This window comes from Parasteatoda tepidariorum, chromosome 4 (genome assembly GCF_982258835.1).
Source record: "Parasteatoda tepidariorum strain Cologne lab strain chromosome 4, Ptep-v5.0, whole genome shotgun sequence".
Classification (NCBI taxonomy): Eukaryota; Metazoa; Arthropoda; class Arachnida; order Araneae; family Theridiidae; genus Parasteatoda; species Parasteatoda tepidariorum.
In genome coordinates, this window is record NC_141758.1 from 41222124 (window position 1) to 41242719 (window position 20596).

Genomic DNA, 20596 nt, shown 5'->3' on the forward strand with positions numbered 1-20596 from the left:
TTTGCTTTTTTTTGATCATCGAAATGAAAGGTATATTTGGATCACAGCTTCATGTCCTGAAAGTTAAATACATATTATAAGACTGCAGAAAGTTAAATATATATTATAATGCTCACAATTGTTTTCATATACTGTATTTTATATACTTTGTTTTATATTGTTTTTACATAATTTGATGTTTATAAAGTCGGGGTTCCTCAGAAAAAGGTTCAATCATTTTAGGTTCCATAACTGAAAAAACTAGGAACCGAAGCAGAGTATTTATTAATCTTCCTATATAGAATAATTCCCATACATAATAAACGTAATATAATTCCCAACATAATAAATGTAGAATAATTCCCAACATAAAACTCTAAAACAAGGTTCGTAACAAAATTCTTAAATGACAATAAATTTCTTTACAATAAAAAATTTCGACATAGATCTTGACAATAATTTTAGTGAAATCGAAAAAGTTAATATTTAGTTAATTAACAGCAATAACTGCGCTTTTAAATAGAAGAAATTTCCTTCCAGCGAATTTTGAACCAGATAAATTTTATACGCTTTTTTAAGGAGAACTAAAGGTTTCATTTTACTAAGCACAAAACATTTTCTCTCATATATATGGAATGAAAAAATTTAAAGCAAAATACGATTGGGCTTAGAAATATGAAGAAAAAAAACATTAATTTGCTAATTTCAGAATGCTTTTTATTTTATTTTTTTTTTCATAAATATTATACAACCACTCGTGGAGATGGTCTTCATATTTATGAAGATCTAGCAATAATTACATGAAGTATAAAAAGCCAAGGAATTGCCTAATAAAAATGAACTTTGTTCTAAATTTCCCACATGTATTTTGAAAATTATTTTAATTCCAAATTGTTGGAGAAATAATCTTTTTTTGTCTTTTTTTTTCAAAAATATAGAGCTCTGAATTTTGTATCTTATTATAAACACAATTTCTTATAATAAAAGATGTTTTAAAACGCTTTATTGTGCTATGAAAAGTTAAATTTTACTCAAAAAGACGTTATTTTTGTTATAAATACTATAACTTATTATAAACGAATTATCTTACTATAAATGCTAGATATTATAACAAAATCAAATTTCTAAAACTGATTATAAAAATAATTATCTCAACTTACATTAAATAATTTGGTAGAAATCACCAATGTCCATGTCCAAGTCCATGTCCATATCCATAGTGGCCATGTCCTGCAACAGCGTATGGGGCAGCAACTCCATAAGCCAAGGGGGCGGCAGCAGCATGAGCCAAAGGAGCAGCGTATCCCCATGGTGCAGCTACTGCAGCATGTCCTACAACAGCTGCGGCAGGGGCTACGTGGCTAACTACTGGAGCAACAGGGGCAGCATATGGGCTGGCAATGACAGCGGCAGCTGGAGCGCTGGCTGCAGTTCCAGGTTCATTGGTCTTGACAACAGCTCTGAATCCATGTCCATCAGCAACGTATTCAACCTTTCTTGCTCGTCCATCGATGTCGGTGATGGTGTATGAACCTTTCTTGTTGCCATGGCCATCTCCTACTTCAGATCTGGAGTTGGTTGCACCAAGTCCATCCTTGATATCATACCCAAAAGCATAGTTTCCATAGCCCTAGAAAGTTTAAAAATTACTTTTTTATAAAGATTTAGTTGTTATTTTCTCACACGGTAAATGTCATCAAATAAATGTATTTGTAATGTAAATGTCATTAATGTATAAGTATTTGTGTTCAAGCTGAACTACACTGCATAGGAAATTCCGAATCAAACTGCGGTAAAAAATCTCGGCACTCAGGGTGCCGTTACTTTTTACAGTAGAGTCAATTTTTACCGGAACATGTTATGGAACAAAAAAAATCTGATGTAACATGCATTTTACAGTTATAATCATTGTAAAATCAGTGAAACACTCTAATTAAGTAAATATTACTGTAAAAATTAGGATGTAGTATTTTACGGTAAAAGCGGATTTCACTGTAAAATGAATTTTACGGATGTTGCACCCAAAGTGCCGGTACTTTATACTGTAATTTGTGTTGAAATGTTTCACAGTCTATCAAACTTTTGGAGAAAATCTTAATGTCTACTTTTTATAGTGCATTATTTTTAGTGCCAAATTGATTTTTCAATGCAAAAGATTTTGCATATAATTTTCAATAGCTACAGCAAAAATTCAAGTAACCTGAATTACTTAACTTATTAAATTTGAATGTTTATAAGCATAAAACTGAGAGCAATTGTTTTGTCATATTAAAATTGAGTAATTAAAAATCCTAGATATCGAAGATTTAACGACAATTACTGTTTTGTAACGACTGTCATTAGAGAATGCTTTATCAGTGCTTTTTTTTCCTTTAAAAATTTACTTACATCTTGGGTTTGGGCACGAGAGCTGACACCAGTGTTTACAAGATGTCCGTGTCCTCCATGGGCCAAGATACCGGCATGGGCAACAGCAAAAGCAGCCAACAAACAAGCAACCTAAAAAGAAATGCAAATTTTATTTTAGAAAGTGATCTTACCAATATCCTACAAATGAAAAATAATCTCATCTTTTTCAATGCTAAATTTTTAATTTTAGTTAAATAACTGCTTAATATTTTTTTGCCTCTATGGCAATTATATTTTACAAGTTTTTTTTATCTCAAAAGCAGCTGCAAAAAGTTGCATTTTAGAGTAAGGTACAAAAATAGTTGGCTAGTTAATTACATTTAAAATAATCACTTATCTTGGAGAGTTTTATTAATAATAAAAATGTGGAAAAAAATTAAACTTATAAATGACTATTTTTCAAGAAATAAAATGAACACAAAACAAATCAACACAAATTAAAGTTAATATAACCTTAGAAAAGAGTTGAATTTGCTTCTTATCATTGACAAATATATCGTCTCAATTTCCTTAAAAAAATTAAATAACTGAAACAATCTTAGTAGTGCACCACACAACAATAGCTCGTTGATTAAGGAATAAGATCACGAGAAGACGAAGTAATCCAGTTTGTTTTTGTTGCTTTTTAATCCGTTGGCTACTACGATATTTAGATAAGGTGTGTAAATTAAATGTGTGTAGAATGGTTTTATTTTTCTTTCATTCAAGCAAACAAACAACGAATGTTACACATTTCTTCTGACATGCAGTATTAATTTTGAACTTAAAATATTGTATTGAGTCTAAAAGACGTTATGAAGCATGACTGACTATGTTAATTTGAAATGTCAATAAGAATCGTTAGAAAAAAAAGTGAGAGTAATCTTCACCGCCAAATAGTAACTTATTTACGCATTGAATCACTAACATTAATGCATTTCTTAACATCTATGTTATATAAAATATTAATGCATATATAGATTGTTAAAAAACTGTTAAAATTCTTTTTCGCGTTGGCAAAAGAGAAGTTAAATTTCAAACAAGAGAAAGAGCAACCATAAGCATTAAGGTTCAAATGCATCTTACTATATATAAAATTCTAATGATGGTGTCGCAGTTTTCCATCGTTGTCGATGCATTTTTATTGGCCAGAAAATCACGTGGTAGGATCCAGTTTTCCCCCATTCATTTCAATATTGTTTAGGTTGTCATCAGCATAAAATTAACAAAAGTTGTAAAGGTATTGTTTTCCCTTAAATGTTTTTGTATCCCTAATTTAAAGTTATTTTTCAGTACTGCTATTATTAGCGAAAATTTTAAATTACGGTTGAGAACTCATCAAATTTGTTTGATCAATATAATGTATTAAGAATATAAATGTTATTTAAAAAAATTATAATTAAAAAAATCACTTCTGTTCACCAGGAGATCTAAATGTTTATAATACTAATAGATAGTAATATTTTGACGTGGGAAGTAGAGGCGCAAGAGCGTAAGTAAACAGAATTCCTTTTAGTACATAGATATTAAGTGAATATTTTTAACTTTAGTAGAAAAACTGTTTTCTGCCAAGAAAGACAATTATTGCGAAGCAATCATTGGGGTTGGTGAGCGGTAGCGAACAGGGGGCTTTGCCCCCTAGTAGGTTTATAAATTCCTGAACAAAATTTCCTTTCTCTCATGGACAACGAAACGCTTAAGCGAATCGAGCTATAAGTAAGGCATAAATGAAATAAAAGCGAACAACCGATACATAACAAACAGAGAATTCATATATAGCAAACAAACTGAGTTATATTTTGATTTTTATGGTGCTTATTTGTTTATGTAGATTCAATAACAATTTCGTTCTATAATTTAGTTTTACTTCATAAGATGCTTCATAATTTACACAGAAAAAATATGTATTTTTTCAACGAAGATCAACCAGGAAGGTTTTTTAATTTTACATTTCCACCATTTCCTTTGGTTTTCATGCATTTTAAGAGTTAATATTAATATACCAGACTTAAAACTGTTTTTCCAATGCTGAAATTTATAATTTATTTTTGGGAAAATTCTATGAATTATTTCTTTCAAATGCAATTATCTATTTGGTAATTTCATCACGGTACCTTAAAAGCATGGAATAAAAACCATTTTTCGGTTAAATTTTCGTTTCAATTTCGTATTTTTTACTAAACACTTACTAATAAGATCTATAATTTTGAAAACCAGAAATTCCTATAACTAACATATGAACTAAAAAGTAACTAAAGGAATTATTTAAATACCGTATATTTTAGTTTCTTAAACCAGAATTGTATTTTTTTTTTTTTTTTTTTTTTGCTAGAAATATCCTTAATTTATAATCCTTAACAAGTAATATCCTTAGCAAGCAATTTTACCACAAAAATTTTCCGAATAGTATTCTATAAATTGTATGCAAATACTTCAAATTTGATATAAATTAATTTTTAAAAATATGATACTTCAAATTTTACTTATTCAGGAAACTGAAGTAAATTTGCTCGAAAGCTACAGTTTGAGCAAACTTGATTTACTATAAAAGAAAATCCTTACCTTAGCGATCATTGTAGTAAGTTAGTGTTTCTCTGAAACTCAGAAAAGTAGTGATATACCCCCTCACGTTTCGTTCGAGCTTATATAGTAAAACGCAACAAGGACAAGCCTTTCAATTTCATGTTTCACAAAATAATAAAAAAGAGGCAAATACCAAAGATATGTTCGAAATACCCCACCCTTGTTAAGGAAATAAATTCATCGGCATGAACAATACATCTCTTCAACCTTCAACTCTTATGTTTTCCTAAACTAAATAATTGATCTCACGCTTTGTAATGACGCTGTGTTTACATTTTTATTTATTTTTCGCCACATAGCTGTTGGCGAGTCGGGTGATTTAACAGATATGGTGGAACTGGTATTCTGACTACAAAAGAAGTCGTTACCTATCTAATCGTGCGTCGAACACGGAAGCGAAGCTAGAGGAGGTGTTCAATATGATTTTTTTTTTTTAAATATTATTTTGGGTGTGACTTGACCTTAACCTGAATTTTCACCAGTTTCTAGCCAATATTTATGGTTTATAGACATATTAGGTTGATGACAGCAGGTGTTTTTTGTTTGTAAGGGAATTTATTTAGAGAATTTTAAAAAAAATTCTTGTTTGGAACAAGTTTTCTTTATTCTTTTAAAATCGAAATTCGTAGCATTAAATATTCTGGCATGAATGCAAAAATTAAAATATAACCTAAATCTAAGTAATGTGCCTACATCTTAAGATGATGTATAAGCAATTTAAGTCTAACGCGCAGATGAAAATGTGTAAAAAAGAATTTTATATTATCTAAGTATCTAACGTATTTTGATAAAACTATGCATAGAGAAATTGAAATATTATCAAATTCATGGCTTAGATTTAAATGAGGAATTGAAATAGAATAAAAGAGTAAAGTAAATAAATCTTGATAAAGATATTTTAAGTTTAATGGAATGTAAAAGTCATTATTAGTCATGCCTTCATAACAATGTGTATCCTGAAATTGAAATTATAAACCTATCGTTCTTCAGTTCTGTATTTACTTTTAATACTATTTTTGGAAAGATATAAGTTTCAAATATGTATTTCCTAACGTTTGAAGAAACTTGGAGTTTTTCCAAATGTTTCATAACGTTTATTAGTTTTATTTAATCTATACTACAAATTTAGGCATCTTTAAGGCGTTCCATTTTACTCTTCTGACTACTTTCTTCAAAGATATAAGCTAAGTAGATGCAGCATAGATGCAAAGTGATATGTAAATATATGTTAAAAGATATGTTGGATTTTAAATTTATATTTCTTTACTGTACGGAAAAATACATTTGTAAAGTGGTTTGAAAGTTGACATTTTAAAATATAAGAAGGAAACAACTTATTAAAAGGAAAATGCCTTAAGAAAAGTTTTTAATTGTTTTGTTTCTAAAAAAAATATGAAATTAGTGAGGAAGAATTCTATTTTCATACGTTAATAACAAGTATAATCATCATTATTAAGAAAAGCAAATGTTTTCTTTAGAAAGTCCAGCTTTTTTTCTTAAAAATAAATGAACTTAATAAATAATTATCCTTTTTAGGTTTTCAATGCAACTTTTGGGCAAAAACTGTTTTTAATTTTAATTGAAAAAGAACTACTTCGTCTCGAAAAGATATTTTATAAGAATGGGTGCTGTTATTCAATAAAACTATTTAATAATCTAATAAATTTTAAAGACTCAGTAATTCGAAGATATTTATTTCAATTAAATGATTAATTTATCGATTTGTTTAATAATTTCGAGTAAAGACTAAGTTTGCAAACAAATCATCAAAATTTTGCATATTTAGTTTGATAATTAAGTAAATAAATATTTAAATACCACAGCAGAATTGTGAAACAGGTATAACTACTATTCGGTGGAGTTTTGATTGAAATTAATGTGATTCAAAATGTATAGTATAAATTACCTTGTCAATATGTTTGATACAAATCAATTCATTTTCAGGCTTTAAATCAACTTAACCTAAGGAGCTAAATGATTCAGAATAATTTAACAAATTCATTGATTTAGCAATATAATTGTAATTTATCTTACTCTCTTTGAAATTTATCTCCAATTACATGAAATTGAAACTCATTCAATAAATGACAGTCTGCAATTTCAATAAAAACAATTAGTTCTTTACCACTATACAAAGTTTAATTCTACTTCTAGCGATTATTAAATTTAGTGTATGAAAACTAATCGACCGATTTATACACTGGAATAAAAAAAATAAAAATTGTCTGAAATAATAACAAAAAAAAGAAAAAGAAAATTTGTACATAAAACTAAAAATAAATTTTACAAAATACATGAAATCAAATTTTTTATTTAGCTTTTTAACAATTATAAAACCAATACAAATAAATAAATCTTAAAATATTAATTTCTAATTGTTCGAGTTTTAAGAATTACCACAATCCCTTCATTCCAACTCCCATGCCTAATCCCAAACCACTTCCATAGCCCAAACCGGCTCCGTATCCGAGTCCAAGACCAGCATGTCCAATAACTCCTCCGTAAGCTACTGGAGTGGCAGCAAGCATTGGAGCGGCAATACCATGTCCCATCATGGGTGCAACATGAGCGATGGGTGCAGCGTGGGCAATATCAGCAGGAGCTGCGTATGGACTGGCGATGACAGCAGCGGCTGGTGCACTGTAAGCGGTACCAGGTTCGTTGGTCTTGACAACAGCTCTGAATCCATGTCCATCGGCAACGTATTCAACCTTTCTTGCTCGTCCATCGATGTCAGCGAGAGTGTATGATCCCTTCTTGTTTCCATGAGCATCTCCTACTTCAGATCTGGAGTTGGTGGCTCCTTTGCCATCCTTGATGTCATATCCGAAAGCATAGTTTCCATGTCCCTGTTATTTTATGATAAGAAATAAAAAACAATTATCATCAATAACAATGTAAGTGCATTGTCATAAAAATAATTTATGATTCACAAGATTTTTAACTTAACGCATACTTTGCATTGATATAGCATCCCTTTATTTACATACTTTTGTTAAAATCGTTTAATTTCATTCACGGATTTTGATATAGCTTTGTCGATCATATCATCTGTATCTAGACTAACTTATTTTATAAATATCATTTTTTACTTTTTTATATAAAGAATTTAATTACATTAACGAATGCTGAAGTAGTTTAACTAATCCTCTCATTTATTTCTACAGTGGTTTATTTTATTCATATCACTAAGAAACTTGTATTGTTAAAAATTTTCATTTCATTCATATTATTTTGGCCAAATTAATCCATTTTTAAATTCAACATTGCATGTTTCCTTAGTAAAAGCATATATTTGAAAAAATCATTATTATTAACATACTTTAATAAGCTAAATTTTAAAAGTTTACTTTCGCTTAAAAATATAAATCAATTAATCATTAATGATTTTTCGTAAAAATTAGTTTAAACTAATCTACCTTAAGAGTATTTTGTAATACTTATCCTACGTTATGATAAAGGGAAAGATAAAAAAAAAAACATCGTTTCCAAAATTTCATTCAAAAAAGAAAAAACAAACTTCGTAATAATTAATTATTTAATTTTATCTAATTAAGTAATTAAATTTTAAAATAAACTTCAGTTGAAAAAAAATCGCTTAGATAAACTTAACTTTTTAAACTTAAAGTAATATAATTATATAATATAATATATTAGTATTATAAAGTAATATAGTATAAAGTATAATAAAATATTTTTCTAACATATGACGAAGCACGTCTTCTATTGTAATTCAATTTATTTTATGAAGTTAATCATTTCACCACCGAAGACTGATTGACTTCCTAGTTTCTAAGTCAGATTTATTTTGAGCATTTATAAGCAATTTGTCTTGCGTAAACGCTTTTCGTTAACCCGCTATGCAATGTTACGTTATGAAATTAATCAATTACGTTATGGAATTAATCAATTTGTTTTTGAAGATTGACTCATAACCTGGATTCTCAGTTAGATTTATTGTAAGCATTTATAAGTAATTTATTTAATGTAAACGCGAAGCGTTGTAATAGGTATAAAAATCGTACAAAACATATTTACTTACATCTTGCACTTGAGAACGAGAACTTACTCCAGTGTTGATTAAGTGTACTGGAGCCAAAATGCTGGCGTTGGCAACAGCCAAAACGAAGCAAAAAACAGCGATCTGTAAAAATAAAACAAAAGAATAAAGTTTGAATTACATTATGTAACTAATAACAAATTCGATGAAGAAAAAAGTTTGTGTTAAAGACGTAAGAGTTATTTTGTTTTCATTTAACTAAAAACTTTTACGACATTTATCGTATTTGACAGTTTACAGTATAGATTAATTGTTTTATAAAATAATTTATTGAGTTATCTCTCGTTTGGTACGAAACGAACGACGCTGAATTACTTCTGATCTAAAGAAAAGATCTAAAGTTAGTGCAGACCATATTTTAAGTTAAAAAATCAGACACAAAAACCTACTTATGCCCAAAAAACCTAACTTTTTTTGACTGATTAACAGTTCTGACCCTCCAAAATACAGGTGGTAGCCACACATCTGGGAAATATGATCCTAATTGTTTGATCAGGAGAGCAGGCCAATATTTGATCACCTTAATGCTAATTTTGCTTTTTGCTTATTTCGCCATATCTCGAGAACTTTTTAGGCGAATTGAAAACTTTTTGCTCGCAATTATAAAATGCGATTATCTATAAATAGTTTCAAGGAGAAAAAAAAAATTTTAAAATTATTTATTATTTCTTACAATTTTATTTCATAATAGCCGTTAAAACTTGTAAGTCATACAAATTTTTACATCATTTTAAAGAATAATTTTATAAGGTGAATTACAAAATTTGAACTTAATCGGTCGATTAGTTCCTGAGAAAAGTAAATTTTAAATATATAACTGTTTTTGATCATCGTTTTACTTATCTGTCTTCACAATACTGTTTTGAATTTTATTAACAAACTGTACACAACTAAATAAACTTATCAAAAATCTGAAAAACTAAAAAATAGCAATATGTTTTACAAAATTTATTTTGATGAATGAAAATTATTAGAAAAAAATTTGACATTGAGTTTTAATTGGAATTATTCTTTAGTAAAATAATTTGTTTAAGAATTTAATTGACAGTATAAAAAAAGTTTTTTTTTCTAGGAAAAAAAGTTTTTTTTAAAGATTCCTTTTTGATATTATTAGTGCTAAGGCAAATATGGCATAAAAAATTGGCAACGTCTTACAGCTTTGCAATTTTTGATTAGCTTACGATTTCCATCAATAATTGACTGACCATCAATAACAATAAGTTTCAATTTATCGAAACAGAAAATTTTGGAAGAGTAACTTAGCTCGCATAATTTTGGAAGAGTAACTTAAGAGAACTTTGCTTTTATTTAAATATCCATTTACTTTTGATAGCTTACGTATATACTTAATTTTTATTCGTATTTAACTAAAAATAAATGATTTTTAAATGAAGGTTTTGCTTATAGAAAAGCTATTTAGCGAATATTTTAAAGTAAAATTTACCTAAGGATTTTGAAAACTCATATAAATAAACTGAAAAAATTGGGATTAGAAATTTAGTTCAAAAATTTTATAGGCTGTTGCATTTTAATTAATAAAAATTCTGAATATAATAGGTAATACTTTAATTTAAATTGATATGGATATTAAGTCATTATTGATTAAAGATAATCAGCTATCTATATTATCAATGCATAATTGTGATATGGTTAATTAAAGAAACTATGGGTTTATAAAATATTTATGAAACAAACTTCAACGAAATCTAATTTAGTTATGTTTATTTACATTAAAATTTACTCTGATTAAAGTAAAGCAATACAATAAGCGTTTACACTAAACCGCTAAAACATAATAAATATTTAGTACCTAATTTTAAAAATTGAAAAAATTTGAAAAGTTTTATTTCAAACTTTTTCCAACTTTAAGGCATTGAAATTATTCATAATATATGTTCATGAAGTTACAAAATTAAGCTTTCTTAGCAGGATTAAGTTCATTATTACATAAATTTAAAGTATGACACTCGGATGCTAATAAATTTATTCTAAATTTCTTAATCAATAGATTCAAAGAGATTGTTACAATAAATAATTTCAGTATTAAAAATAATATTTACTCTGCGAAATAAATAAATAAATAGTTATCTTACTTTAGAGAACATGATTGCTGAAATATCAATCTGATAATAATAACCATAGCTAATCCATCGTCTTTTATACTTATTGAGTGACAAAAATAAATTACCTTTTCACTTCAAAATGTAATTTTTTTTAAAATTTTGAATAATTTAAAATAATAAAAATTATTTGACCAATATGACATTGACAAAATAGATTGTGATTGAATTTAGATCACATTATCCGATACGCCTTTGATTATTTAAATTTGTTTGTGTTATTAGACCTTGATTACATTAAGGTGGTATGTAATTAGTTGATCACCGAGTGATTTATCCTTATATTAAAATAATTATTAAATCTAATTGAGTATTGGTAAATATATTGTTTTAATTAACAAATTTATAGATGCTATTTGTTAGTTGGAGATTCGATTAAAATTTTAAAAATTGCTGCATTTTTATCCTGAAGTTGAAATATAATATCATTTTATGTATAGAAACATTTATGTTTACTGTTTAAAGTTAACGTAATAGTAATGTTATCAATATAGTAAAAAAATATTTCCCAATCTTTTAACCACCGTAATTTTTTAAAACTAAACTAGATTCATCTTTAGTGCAAATTTATTACTCATTTTCAAAAAGTTTAGTTATTAATTCATTAATAGTAAATATAATTATTGTATTTTTAGCAGAGATTACAATGTATTATAAGTAATGTATGATTATTATACTACATAATATTGCATATTTTTAACATTTATATAATCATAAAAGTGAAAATGATATGGTGTAGTCTCCTACAAAACGTTTAACTGACACTTCCGAGTGCACTTGGAATCCGCGAATTTAAAATTATGTAATCATATGCATAATGTTAGCACTTTTTAAAATTATGTAATAATAAAATTAATCCTACTGTGTTTAAAAAAACTCAATTTCGTAACTTTATGAACATATATTATGAATAATTTTAATGAAATAAAGTTGGGACAATTTTCTTCTATTGCCCCGAAACGAAACAAGTTAGTATCTTTATATTTATAGATAACAACTTTTAAAACATTTCTGGTAAAAATAAATTTTCGCATTTCTTATAATAATATAATAATATTTTAACATTTCAGAGATCATATGAAAAATCAACAAATCAAAACCTTTTAAAAATATTTCAATACCTGCTGCCGAAACTTATTATGAACGAAATGAAACGAAAACGTTTTTCAAAATTTTTTTAAATGTCTTTGTACCTATTTTTTGTCACATTCTCTACGTATTATGAACATAATTTCAACAATATGTGCTGTATTGTCATTAAATGAGTTATACTATACAGCACAAATGATTTAAATTTAGTAATTTATTTCAGGAACAATCTTCATATATCTTCATATAATTGCAACGAGTTAAAATATTTTTATGGAGGTAATTTTATCTGCCATCTCAGCCAAAGTACTATAATCAATATTTTCTTTAAATTTTTCTTTTAAGGTTGCTCAGTATTTTTGTCTTTTCCTAGGTCGGTACCAAGTTTTGACATAGACATTATTATATAATACACGTTTTTGACATTATTCGTTCTCCAGCAATCTATGCAATATTACGCTGACGAATTAAATAATTATAGTATCAATAATTATGTAAATAAATATATTAGTATCAACAATTATGTTAATAAAGTTACTCTATCAAATTATTAGCATAAAAATAAATTTGATCTCAAACCAAGATTTAATGTCATTACCAAATTTTCGTCGATGAAAAAGTTTTGGGAAGAAATAAAAAGCAATCATTTTTAAAAGCCTTTTCGTATCCTAGTACAAAAAGGTTTAAGATAAGAAAATTTAAAAAAAAAATTAAAAAATACATAAAACACATTTTTTTAAGGTTCAGCACAGAAAAGTAAGATATAAAATATTGGTGGTAACTTATAAGAATCAATTTGTTAAAGTCTCGGTTAATTTTCCTGATATTATGTTCATTTTATATCAAGTTTATCTTAAAATGTGTTGCAAGAATTTCTTAATAATTTTTTTAAGGAAACAAATAAGAAGTCGGTGATTTATTTGATTCAAAAATCTACTATTCTTCATCTTCTTTTATCGTTGGCTCATTTTATATTATTATTGTTATTCGAAAAACCGATGTTTTCAACTGCTCTCATCGGTTGTTCGCTTGATGTTATGATAGTTATTCGAAATCCGACGATTTTTATGGTTTTTTTCATCGGTGGTTCAGTTGATGGTCAGTTCGAAATCCGACGATTTTAATGCTTTTTTCCATCGGTGGTTCAGTTGATGTAATTAAAGTTATTCGAAAACCGACTATTCTTCATCTTCCTTTATCGTTGGTTCATTTTATATTATTATTGTTATTCGAAAAACCGATGTTTTCTACTGCTGTCATCGGTTGTTTGCTTGATGTTATGATGGTTGTTTGAAATCCGATGATTTTTATGCTTTTTTTCACTGGTGGTTCAGTTGATGTAATTAAAGTTATTCCCAAAACAGACGATTTTTCATCTTCTTTTACCGGTGGTTTACTTGAAGTTATTATGGTAATTCCAAAACTGACGATTTTTCACTTGCTTTGTTTTGGTTAACAAGCATCATTTAATGTTTACCAATTAGATGTATGATAAAGAGTTACTCAATTAAACAATAACGGTTTAAGTAAGAAATTAAATTAGTAAAATAACAGAATCGGAAAAACAAGGAATCATCGCATCAGGTAAGATTCAAATAAGCAAACGAAGTAGTTAATAAGTAAAGCAGTTAAGGAAAAAATAAATAAATTAGCAGAATCAGTTTATCGAAAAAGTAAACAAATCTACAATTGTTGGCACAGTGATCGAGATAAGCTTTTTTTTATTTTTCACATTTTTGAATCTTTTTTTTTTCTTTATTCCTTTGATCTGAAGTCCAAAACAATACCATTATTCAATGTAGAATATCATTAAATTAAAATGTCACTTTTAGAGAAAAACCGGTCGTCTAAGCCATTTCTCCTCAGGCCATGTTTCAACTTACAGCTTCTAACCAGTAAACGAGGCAAGGTCACGTGAGAAAAAACTATTTCCCACACTTTACATAATACGCATAACTTATAAGCTCTTCAGCCTTCAAAACTACTAATCAGTTATGTCGAACGTTACTGATTCTGCTAAGCAAAATGTTTCGTATCATAGCGTACCAGGATAAATAACTATCACTTCCACTTCCAATAATTAGGAAGTAGGAACACCCAATGATGGGTGGGTAAAATTAATAATCTATTTCAAGGACGTTCTGTATGTAGTATTTCGTTTTTTTACTTTGCAGGGAATGAATTTTAAATAGTATATAAAGCTGAGCTGTTTTATTAAAAAAACTATTAGCTCTTGCTTGTTAAGAAACAATTCTCAAAATGATCGCTAAGGTGAGATTAATATTTAATTATTCAAATAATATTCCTTCTAACTTTATTAATTCAGGTAAATTATAGTAAAATGTCACTAATTACTTATTGTATCATTAGAACGAATTAATTTTTAAGCGCATTTAATTATAAACGTAAGAGTAATTTTATTTTAAGAAATCAAACCATAGGTATTATATTTAGCTTTTATATAATTTCAAACTAACAGAATACATGTGGAGTAAATTTTTATACAGAAATTTTTAATTTTACTCAGATTAACAGAAATTTTTGTCATTTAATTTTACTTTGTTTTCTAAAAATTTAGTATTTTAGTTTAATTTTAAAAATGCAAATTATTTCCTTAACACACGTCATACACTAGTTTGAATTCGAGAGAAAAATTAGTTAGAATTTTTAAAAGATACCTTAAACAATGTGAAATGATATCAATTTTTTTTATCCCATTTCAACTTAGATAAATAGATTTTAAGAAACTAAAATTACAGTAATCATTAGAGACAAAAAAAAAAACATTAAAAACTTTAAAATTGGGTGAAATTAGCACTAATACCAGTTAAAAAGTGTATGCAATGTAAATCAATGAATAATAATGTTTCTTAGAAAGATAAAACAATTTGACGATTTAGGAAGATAAAATCTTCAAGGAATTAAATGAAAACATTCATGGGCCATAAGCAAATAAATTGTATTTTTCAGAATTGTTTATGGTCGTAATTTGTAGCTATCTTTCAGTTTATACTTATGACAATTTCTAGGCACCATGCAATAATTTTATGTCAAACAATTAGCTACGAATTTTTAATATAATTGAGATAAACAAAAAAATTATTTTTCAAATATCTTGGTTTTTAAAATATTATATTTTAACCATAAAATCATTTTTAAAGAATAAAATAATCTGAAACAAATGTTTAACTGAATTTCCGTAAATATATGTCTAATTTGTTTTTATATATTTTTATATGATTTTTAATAAGTTATATGTTTCGCCGATGTATTGAGAAAAAACTGAAATTATAAAATAAAATTTTCAAAACATTTCGAAATTAGCTTTAAGTTACATCCATAAATTATATATTAAAATAATATTTTTAAAAATCTTTTTTATTAAGACCATAAACTTAACATAAGTTTATAATTACGCTTGAAACTCCAGGCAATTTTAAAATCTCCTTAAATAACTTTGTTTACCAAAAATAATTAAGAAGCAATAGTAATTTCCAGTCATTTGTAATTACATCTTTTATAAAACTGAGCTATTTTAAACATAATTATCAATACCTTTTGAATTAATTGCTTTTGTTATTTTTTTTTGTCTTCAAGTTTAATAACTGATAAAATCTAAAATCTGAATCTAAGTAAAGGTTTAAATTTCTATCTTACAGTTTTGTATATAAATTTAACATACGAGTATATTAGGAAGATTTCACACTTTCACGTTAGCTCCCGTATGTTCCCGTACGTAGGATAAACGCAACTGCGCATGCTCGCGTTTATTTAAGATGCTACGCATCTTTAGGTTATGTTGGCTTGATTTACGCTATCAAAACAAAGCTACAAGCACCCTGTTTATAACTGTTAAATGTTGTTTTCTGTTTAAACCTTGCTTTGAACTAAAACCATAGACCTGGAATGCGAATTTAGCATCTTAACGATCGGTTAATTTTCAAGAAAACGGTCATAAAAGTGCCTATTTTTTGGCATTTGTATTTGTATTACGTATTTGATTAGTGCTAAAATCTAGTTTAAAATAAATTATCTACAATTACCTTAAAAAATATCCTAGTACTGCCATCTGGTGTGTAGAATGAGAAATAAAATTTTTTCCGGGCAAAAGAAATGAATTAGTTTTATTCTTATTGGCGCGTTACTACTGAACACTCCAGCCCGTCAATATCATGGGAGCGAGAAATAGAGGGCGAAACCTCATCCCGTCATTTTCATGGGAGCGAGAAGGAAGGGGTTAAATTATTGATTATATTTAGAAATAAATCATTAAAACTTACAACCATTAGTTCATTCAATAAAAAAAAAAACAATTTTATTGGTTTTTGATTAAAATTTTGGCTGTCTAATTGCACTAGTTCCATAAGAAACTACATATATTTTCGCTATTTCAAAATTTTAAATTATATTTAACTATACAATTTAATTTAAAGAAGTTAGATAATCAATAGAAGTTTCTTGAATGTAATAATAATAATCCAAAATTAATAATCTACAAAATTTTACTGCTCATACTTCCGCAGTCTTACGAGAAAAGCATCTGAAATCCTATGCCACAGCTTTAATAAAATAGTCTACATCGATTGCAAATGTTTATTTTGGTTTTGTGCTCAAAGTTAAAATGATATTCCACTACGTTAGAGTTTTTAACTAACGGAATTTTTGCAAAACCTCTCATATTTCCTTACGTATGTTTGATATTTTTCACAGGATCATACGCGATTAGTACTTGAATTCTTACAAACGGGAACGTAAGGGAGCTAACGTGAATTTGCGAAATCTCCCTATAAACTAATTTTTTTCTTCATTAGAAAAGTAACTGGGGATTTTTTAATAGCTTCATATTTTATTTCAATTGTTCACAACAGAAATGAAAAGTATCAAAAGTATTTTTTTCCATTATTTGAATAGACTAATTAAAAAAATATTGATGAATTACTTTATAATCTTAGATGCACTGCGCGTGCTCCAATTACAAACTAAAGCCAGTTGAAAGTGATTGTTATGACATTCGAATTTTTAAAAAAAAGACAGCTTAACCCTTAGAGAAAGATTATATCCTGAAAAGCATATAGTGATTTCGTAAAATGTAGAATCGCCATTTAGGGTATGATACTTTTATGCATACATTTTAGAATTAAAGCAAACAATTTTTTCTTGGATTTCAACTTTAAAAAGCATAAATTATTCAAATATTATAATTTTAATATCTATATTTTAATGAGAAATTGTTAAAAAAATATTTACAATATCTCTAAAAAATCAAATTTGTTGCTGCCGTAGGCCCTTAAGAGAAAGGGAGCGATTGTTCTTATTTTCCATCTATGGCGAAAAATTCAATTTCTGTCACACCCATACGTCACACCCGTTTATAGAGCAGACCCATTCATACGTCCATTCATTCATCCACAGATCTTAATTTTGACCTGAACCAGAGACCAATCAATCTTCAATTCAGTACCCTCAGAGGTATATTTCGTCTTGGGAACATAGAGGACTTTGTGACTCGACAGATTTAACATGTACCAGTTACCATTTACTACACCGGAAGTCTTCGGCTTTCTGGATCGAATTCCCGTTCTCACGAAAGTGAGTCCTGCATCCTGCCAACCAGGCTATCCCAGCCCTAAGAAATCAATGAATAAATAAAATGAAAAATTAATGAATTTATCGAAAAGTAGTTCTGATTGAATATCTACAAAGCGATTTTTAATAAAATAAGGAAATGTATTTAGTTTCACAGCAATTACTTTTTTTTTAATTAAATATTTCAATTTTGATCATTGTTGTCATGTTTGCTATTTCAAACGATTAGTGAAACTAAAACACTTTTTTTCAAACATCACTTTTAATCATAGCACTTTAAGTATTCGAATCGAATAATCATGGTTATTGAAAACAACACTTCTATGTTATTAAAAAGATAAAAAAAACACTACTAGCATTTTTTGAATGTTTTATTAATTGCAGAAGTTACATATTCATTTATTTATTTATTTATTTTGCATTTTTCGTAATCATTTCTGAAATGCGAATTTTAATTTTTAAATTATTATTTTTGAAGGAATGCAATTTTTAAGTCTTAAAAGCTATTCTAAAAACCACAAATCCACATTATTTAAAAAAAAATTTATTTTAAATGATGGAACTTTTGGAATAAGTCTGTTTAACAGTTGTTTGACAGTTTAACATCAATATAGATCTACATTCCCAAAGAATATTTAATTAAGTGAGTATTTTATTTAGTAATTAAAGCACGTTTCGAAATAGCATGCATTTTTTACATTATGTTTAACGTAACTAACTGCATTAAAATATTTTATTCAAACTTTTATGTCTATTAATATAACATATATGATGTCTCTCTTCACTATTGACAAGAATTCTATAAGTATAAATAAGTCACATATACATCCATATGTCTTTGCAGAGTATTCCGTATACTAAAAAGGGGCGGTATTATTAAATTTATACATCGATTTTAGTGAAAATATGTGAATAAATTTTTTCATTAAACGATAATGTCTGTTAAAATGGCGAAGCAATTTTTTAATGTTAACTAAACAGCATACGTCAATTCAATCAAATTAAACACTCAATTTAGCTTTAGTGAACTTGATGAATAAATTTTTTCACTGAACGATGATGTCTGTTATAACGATAAAGCCTTTTTTTAATGTTAACTAATCGGCATAATTCAATCAAATTAATCACTCAATTTTATTTTCTCTTCTATTAATAGATCGAAAATTCATTAGGTTTCCGTTAATGGTAAATTTATGCATTACTTATAGATTTAATGTGTATTTTAATTTACAGGTTGTAATCTTTTGTCTTGCCCTGGCTGCCGTCCAGGCTTCTGGTCTTGTTGGGCCATGGGGATATGCTGGATATGGTGGTCCATGGATTGGAGCTCATGGAATCGCCCCAGCTACCGTTGCCTCACAAAAAGCCGTTATCAACCATGTAGCTCCAGCTGCTCCAATTGCCGTAGCTGCCCCAGTTCTCGGACATGGCCTTCTTGGAGCTGGCCTTCTTGGAGTTGGACATGGAATCGCCCCTGCACCATTGGCTCTTGGACATGGACTTGTCGGAGCTCCATTGGGTTATGGACTTGGACTTGGAAAAGCTATTTATTAAAATATGTTTTCATTGCCAAAGAAATGAAATAGTGGAAGCAAACTAAATTGTAACATAAAAAAATAAAATATTTATTTCTTGTTCAAAAATTGATTTTTTTATTTCTAATGAATGTCAAAAGACGCTTTAAAAATGTACAATATTAAAATCTAACTATCGATATTTTGCAATATTTTGTCTGTCGAGGGTTAATGTAAACTGTTTTTCGTTTATATCAAACGTTGTTGAGAAAAGAAATGTCATAGGGTGATGAAAAATTTTAATGCTGTTGAAGAAAGACTTTGATATTTATATTTGAAAAAATATTAATTAAGAATTTTATGCCACTTTTATTTTCTCATAAATCGAAAATTAGAAAAAAGCAATTAATAAAGTTTAAAATTAAAGCGTAGACTGAGAAAAAAAGCTAGGGTCAAAACTACCAGAATGTGTGTGTATATTTATATGTAACTAGCTGAATACCTGTATTTCGCACGGGAATAATAAAAAACAGAACGAAGAACCATATTGAAAAATACTACTAAATCATGCTCGAAACTATCGACACAATTAAAGAGCTTAATGTAAGAAACAGGCAAGGGAAATTTTTAGAGGAATTAATAAATCGAGAAAATAACAAGAATGATTTGAATCATTATGGAGTTTAATGTAGCAGAACAGTTTTTGCTTTCTCTTAAATCTTAACATAACTAATCACGTCAGTTTTTAGAACGCTTGCATGATTTTTATTTCAAATCAGGCGGTGGTAAACAAAATAAAAACAAAGGATTTTTAAAAAGTTTCCTCTAAACTATTTTATTACAAATTTGATAATAAAATAGCTCGGGGGAAATTTTTTTTAGTTCTGAAAATGTCACTTGCCTGTTTCTTCCACTACGTTTTTCAATTGACATAGCTGAAATAATTGCAATTTTCTTAGTTAATATTATTTGTTTCCCATTTTTGGTGGCTTTACAATAGGTAAATAAGTAAAACCAGTCCTTTGTAGTTCATCCCATTTGAATAAAGATAAAATCTATTTAGCAAGTAATTTTCTCCGGTATACATCCCTTTTGAAGGGCCGTAAAACACTTATTTCCAAAGTATCAATTTCAAAACTGCTAAGTATTGGTACGATCTTAATAATCACCAAATAAATCAATATATTTTTTACTTATGTTAGTATATGTAGTACTTATTGCATAACACTTCAACGTTTAAGTTTTGTGTAAAAGAATTACATGTGTCAGCAACAGCG

At 27.6% G+C, this 20596-nt stretch overlaps 3 protein-coding genes across 4 annotated transcripts; 1 reads left to right on the forward strand and 2 right to left on the reverse strand.

The window, feature by feature from the left end:
• Positions 1 to 5177, reverse strand: LOC139425899 (adult-specific rigid cuticular protein 15.7-like). The gene is made up of 4 exons (XM_071182203.2): positions 4930 to 5177; positions 2368 to 2478; positions 1140 to 1609; positions 1 to 56 (listed from the first exon to the last, which is right to left on the reverse strand). The coding sequence occupies exons 1-3, from the start codon at positions 4939 to 4941 to the stop codon at positions 1160 to 1162; spliced, it is 573 nt and encodes a 190-aa protein (XP_071038304.1). The 5' UTR covers positions 4942 to 5177; the 3' UTR covers positions 1 to 56; positions 1140 to 1159.
• A 2064-nt stretch (positions 5178 to 7241) lies between these two features.
• On the reverse strand, positions 7242 to 19043 carry LOC147810916 (adult-specific rigid cuticular protein 15.7-like). 2 transcript variants are annotated; one of them, XM_087160990.1, is made up of 3 exons: positions 17753 to 19043; positions 8993 to 9094; positions 7242 to 7799 (listed from the first exon to the last, which is right to left on the reverse strand). In XM_087160990.1, exons 1-3 carry the CDS (start codon positions 17753 to 17755, stop codon positions 7344 to 7346), a joined length of 561 nt encoding a protein of 186 aa, XP_087017116.1. In that variant the 5' UTR covers positions 17756 to 19043; the 3' UTR covers positions 7242 to 7343. The 2 variants fall into 2 exon arrangements, with proteins under 2 accessions (XP_087017116.1, XP_087017115.1); XM_087160989.1 differs by lacking the exon at positions 17753 to 19043 and adding an exon at positions 11104 to 11153.
• LOC107446334 (uncharacterized) lies at positions 14352 to 19448 on the forward strand. Its single transcript, XM_016060950.4, has 2 exons — positions 14352 to 14490; positions 19039 to 19448. The coding sequence occupies exons 1-2, from the start codon at positions 14479 to 14481 to the stop codon at positions 19357 to 19359; spliced, it is 333 nt and encodes a 110-aa protein (XP_015916436.1). The 5' UTR covers positions 14352 to 14478; the 3' UTR covers positions 19360 to 19448.
• The last annotated feature ends 1148 nt before the right edge of the window (positions 19449 to 20596 follow it).

Excerpts from the sequence above, each read along its gene's own strand:
- LOC147810916 (XM_087160989.1), bottom strand. Across the intron at positions 7,800-8,992 it reads CTCGTTCTCAAGTGCAAGAT|GGACATGGAAACTATGCTTT; the intron begins GTAAGTAAATAT and ends ATAAAATAACAG.
- LOC139425899 (XM_071182203.2), bottom strand. Across the intron at positions 1,610-2,367 it reads CTCGTGCCCAAACCCAAGAT|GGCTATGGAAACTATGCTTT; the intron begins GTAAGTAAATTT and ends TAAACTTTCTAG.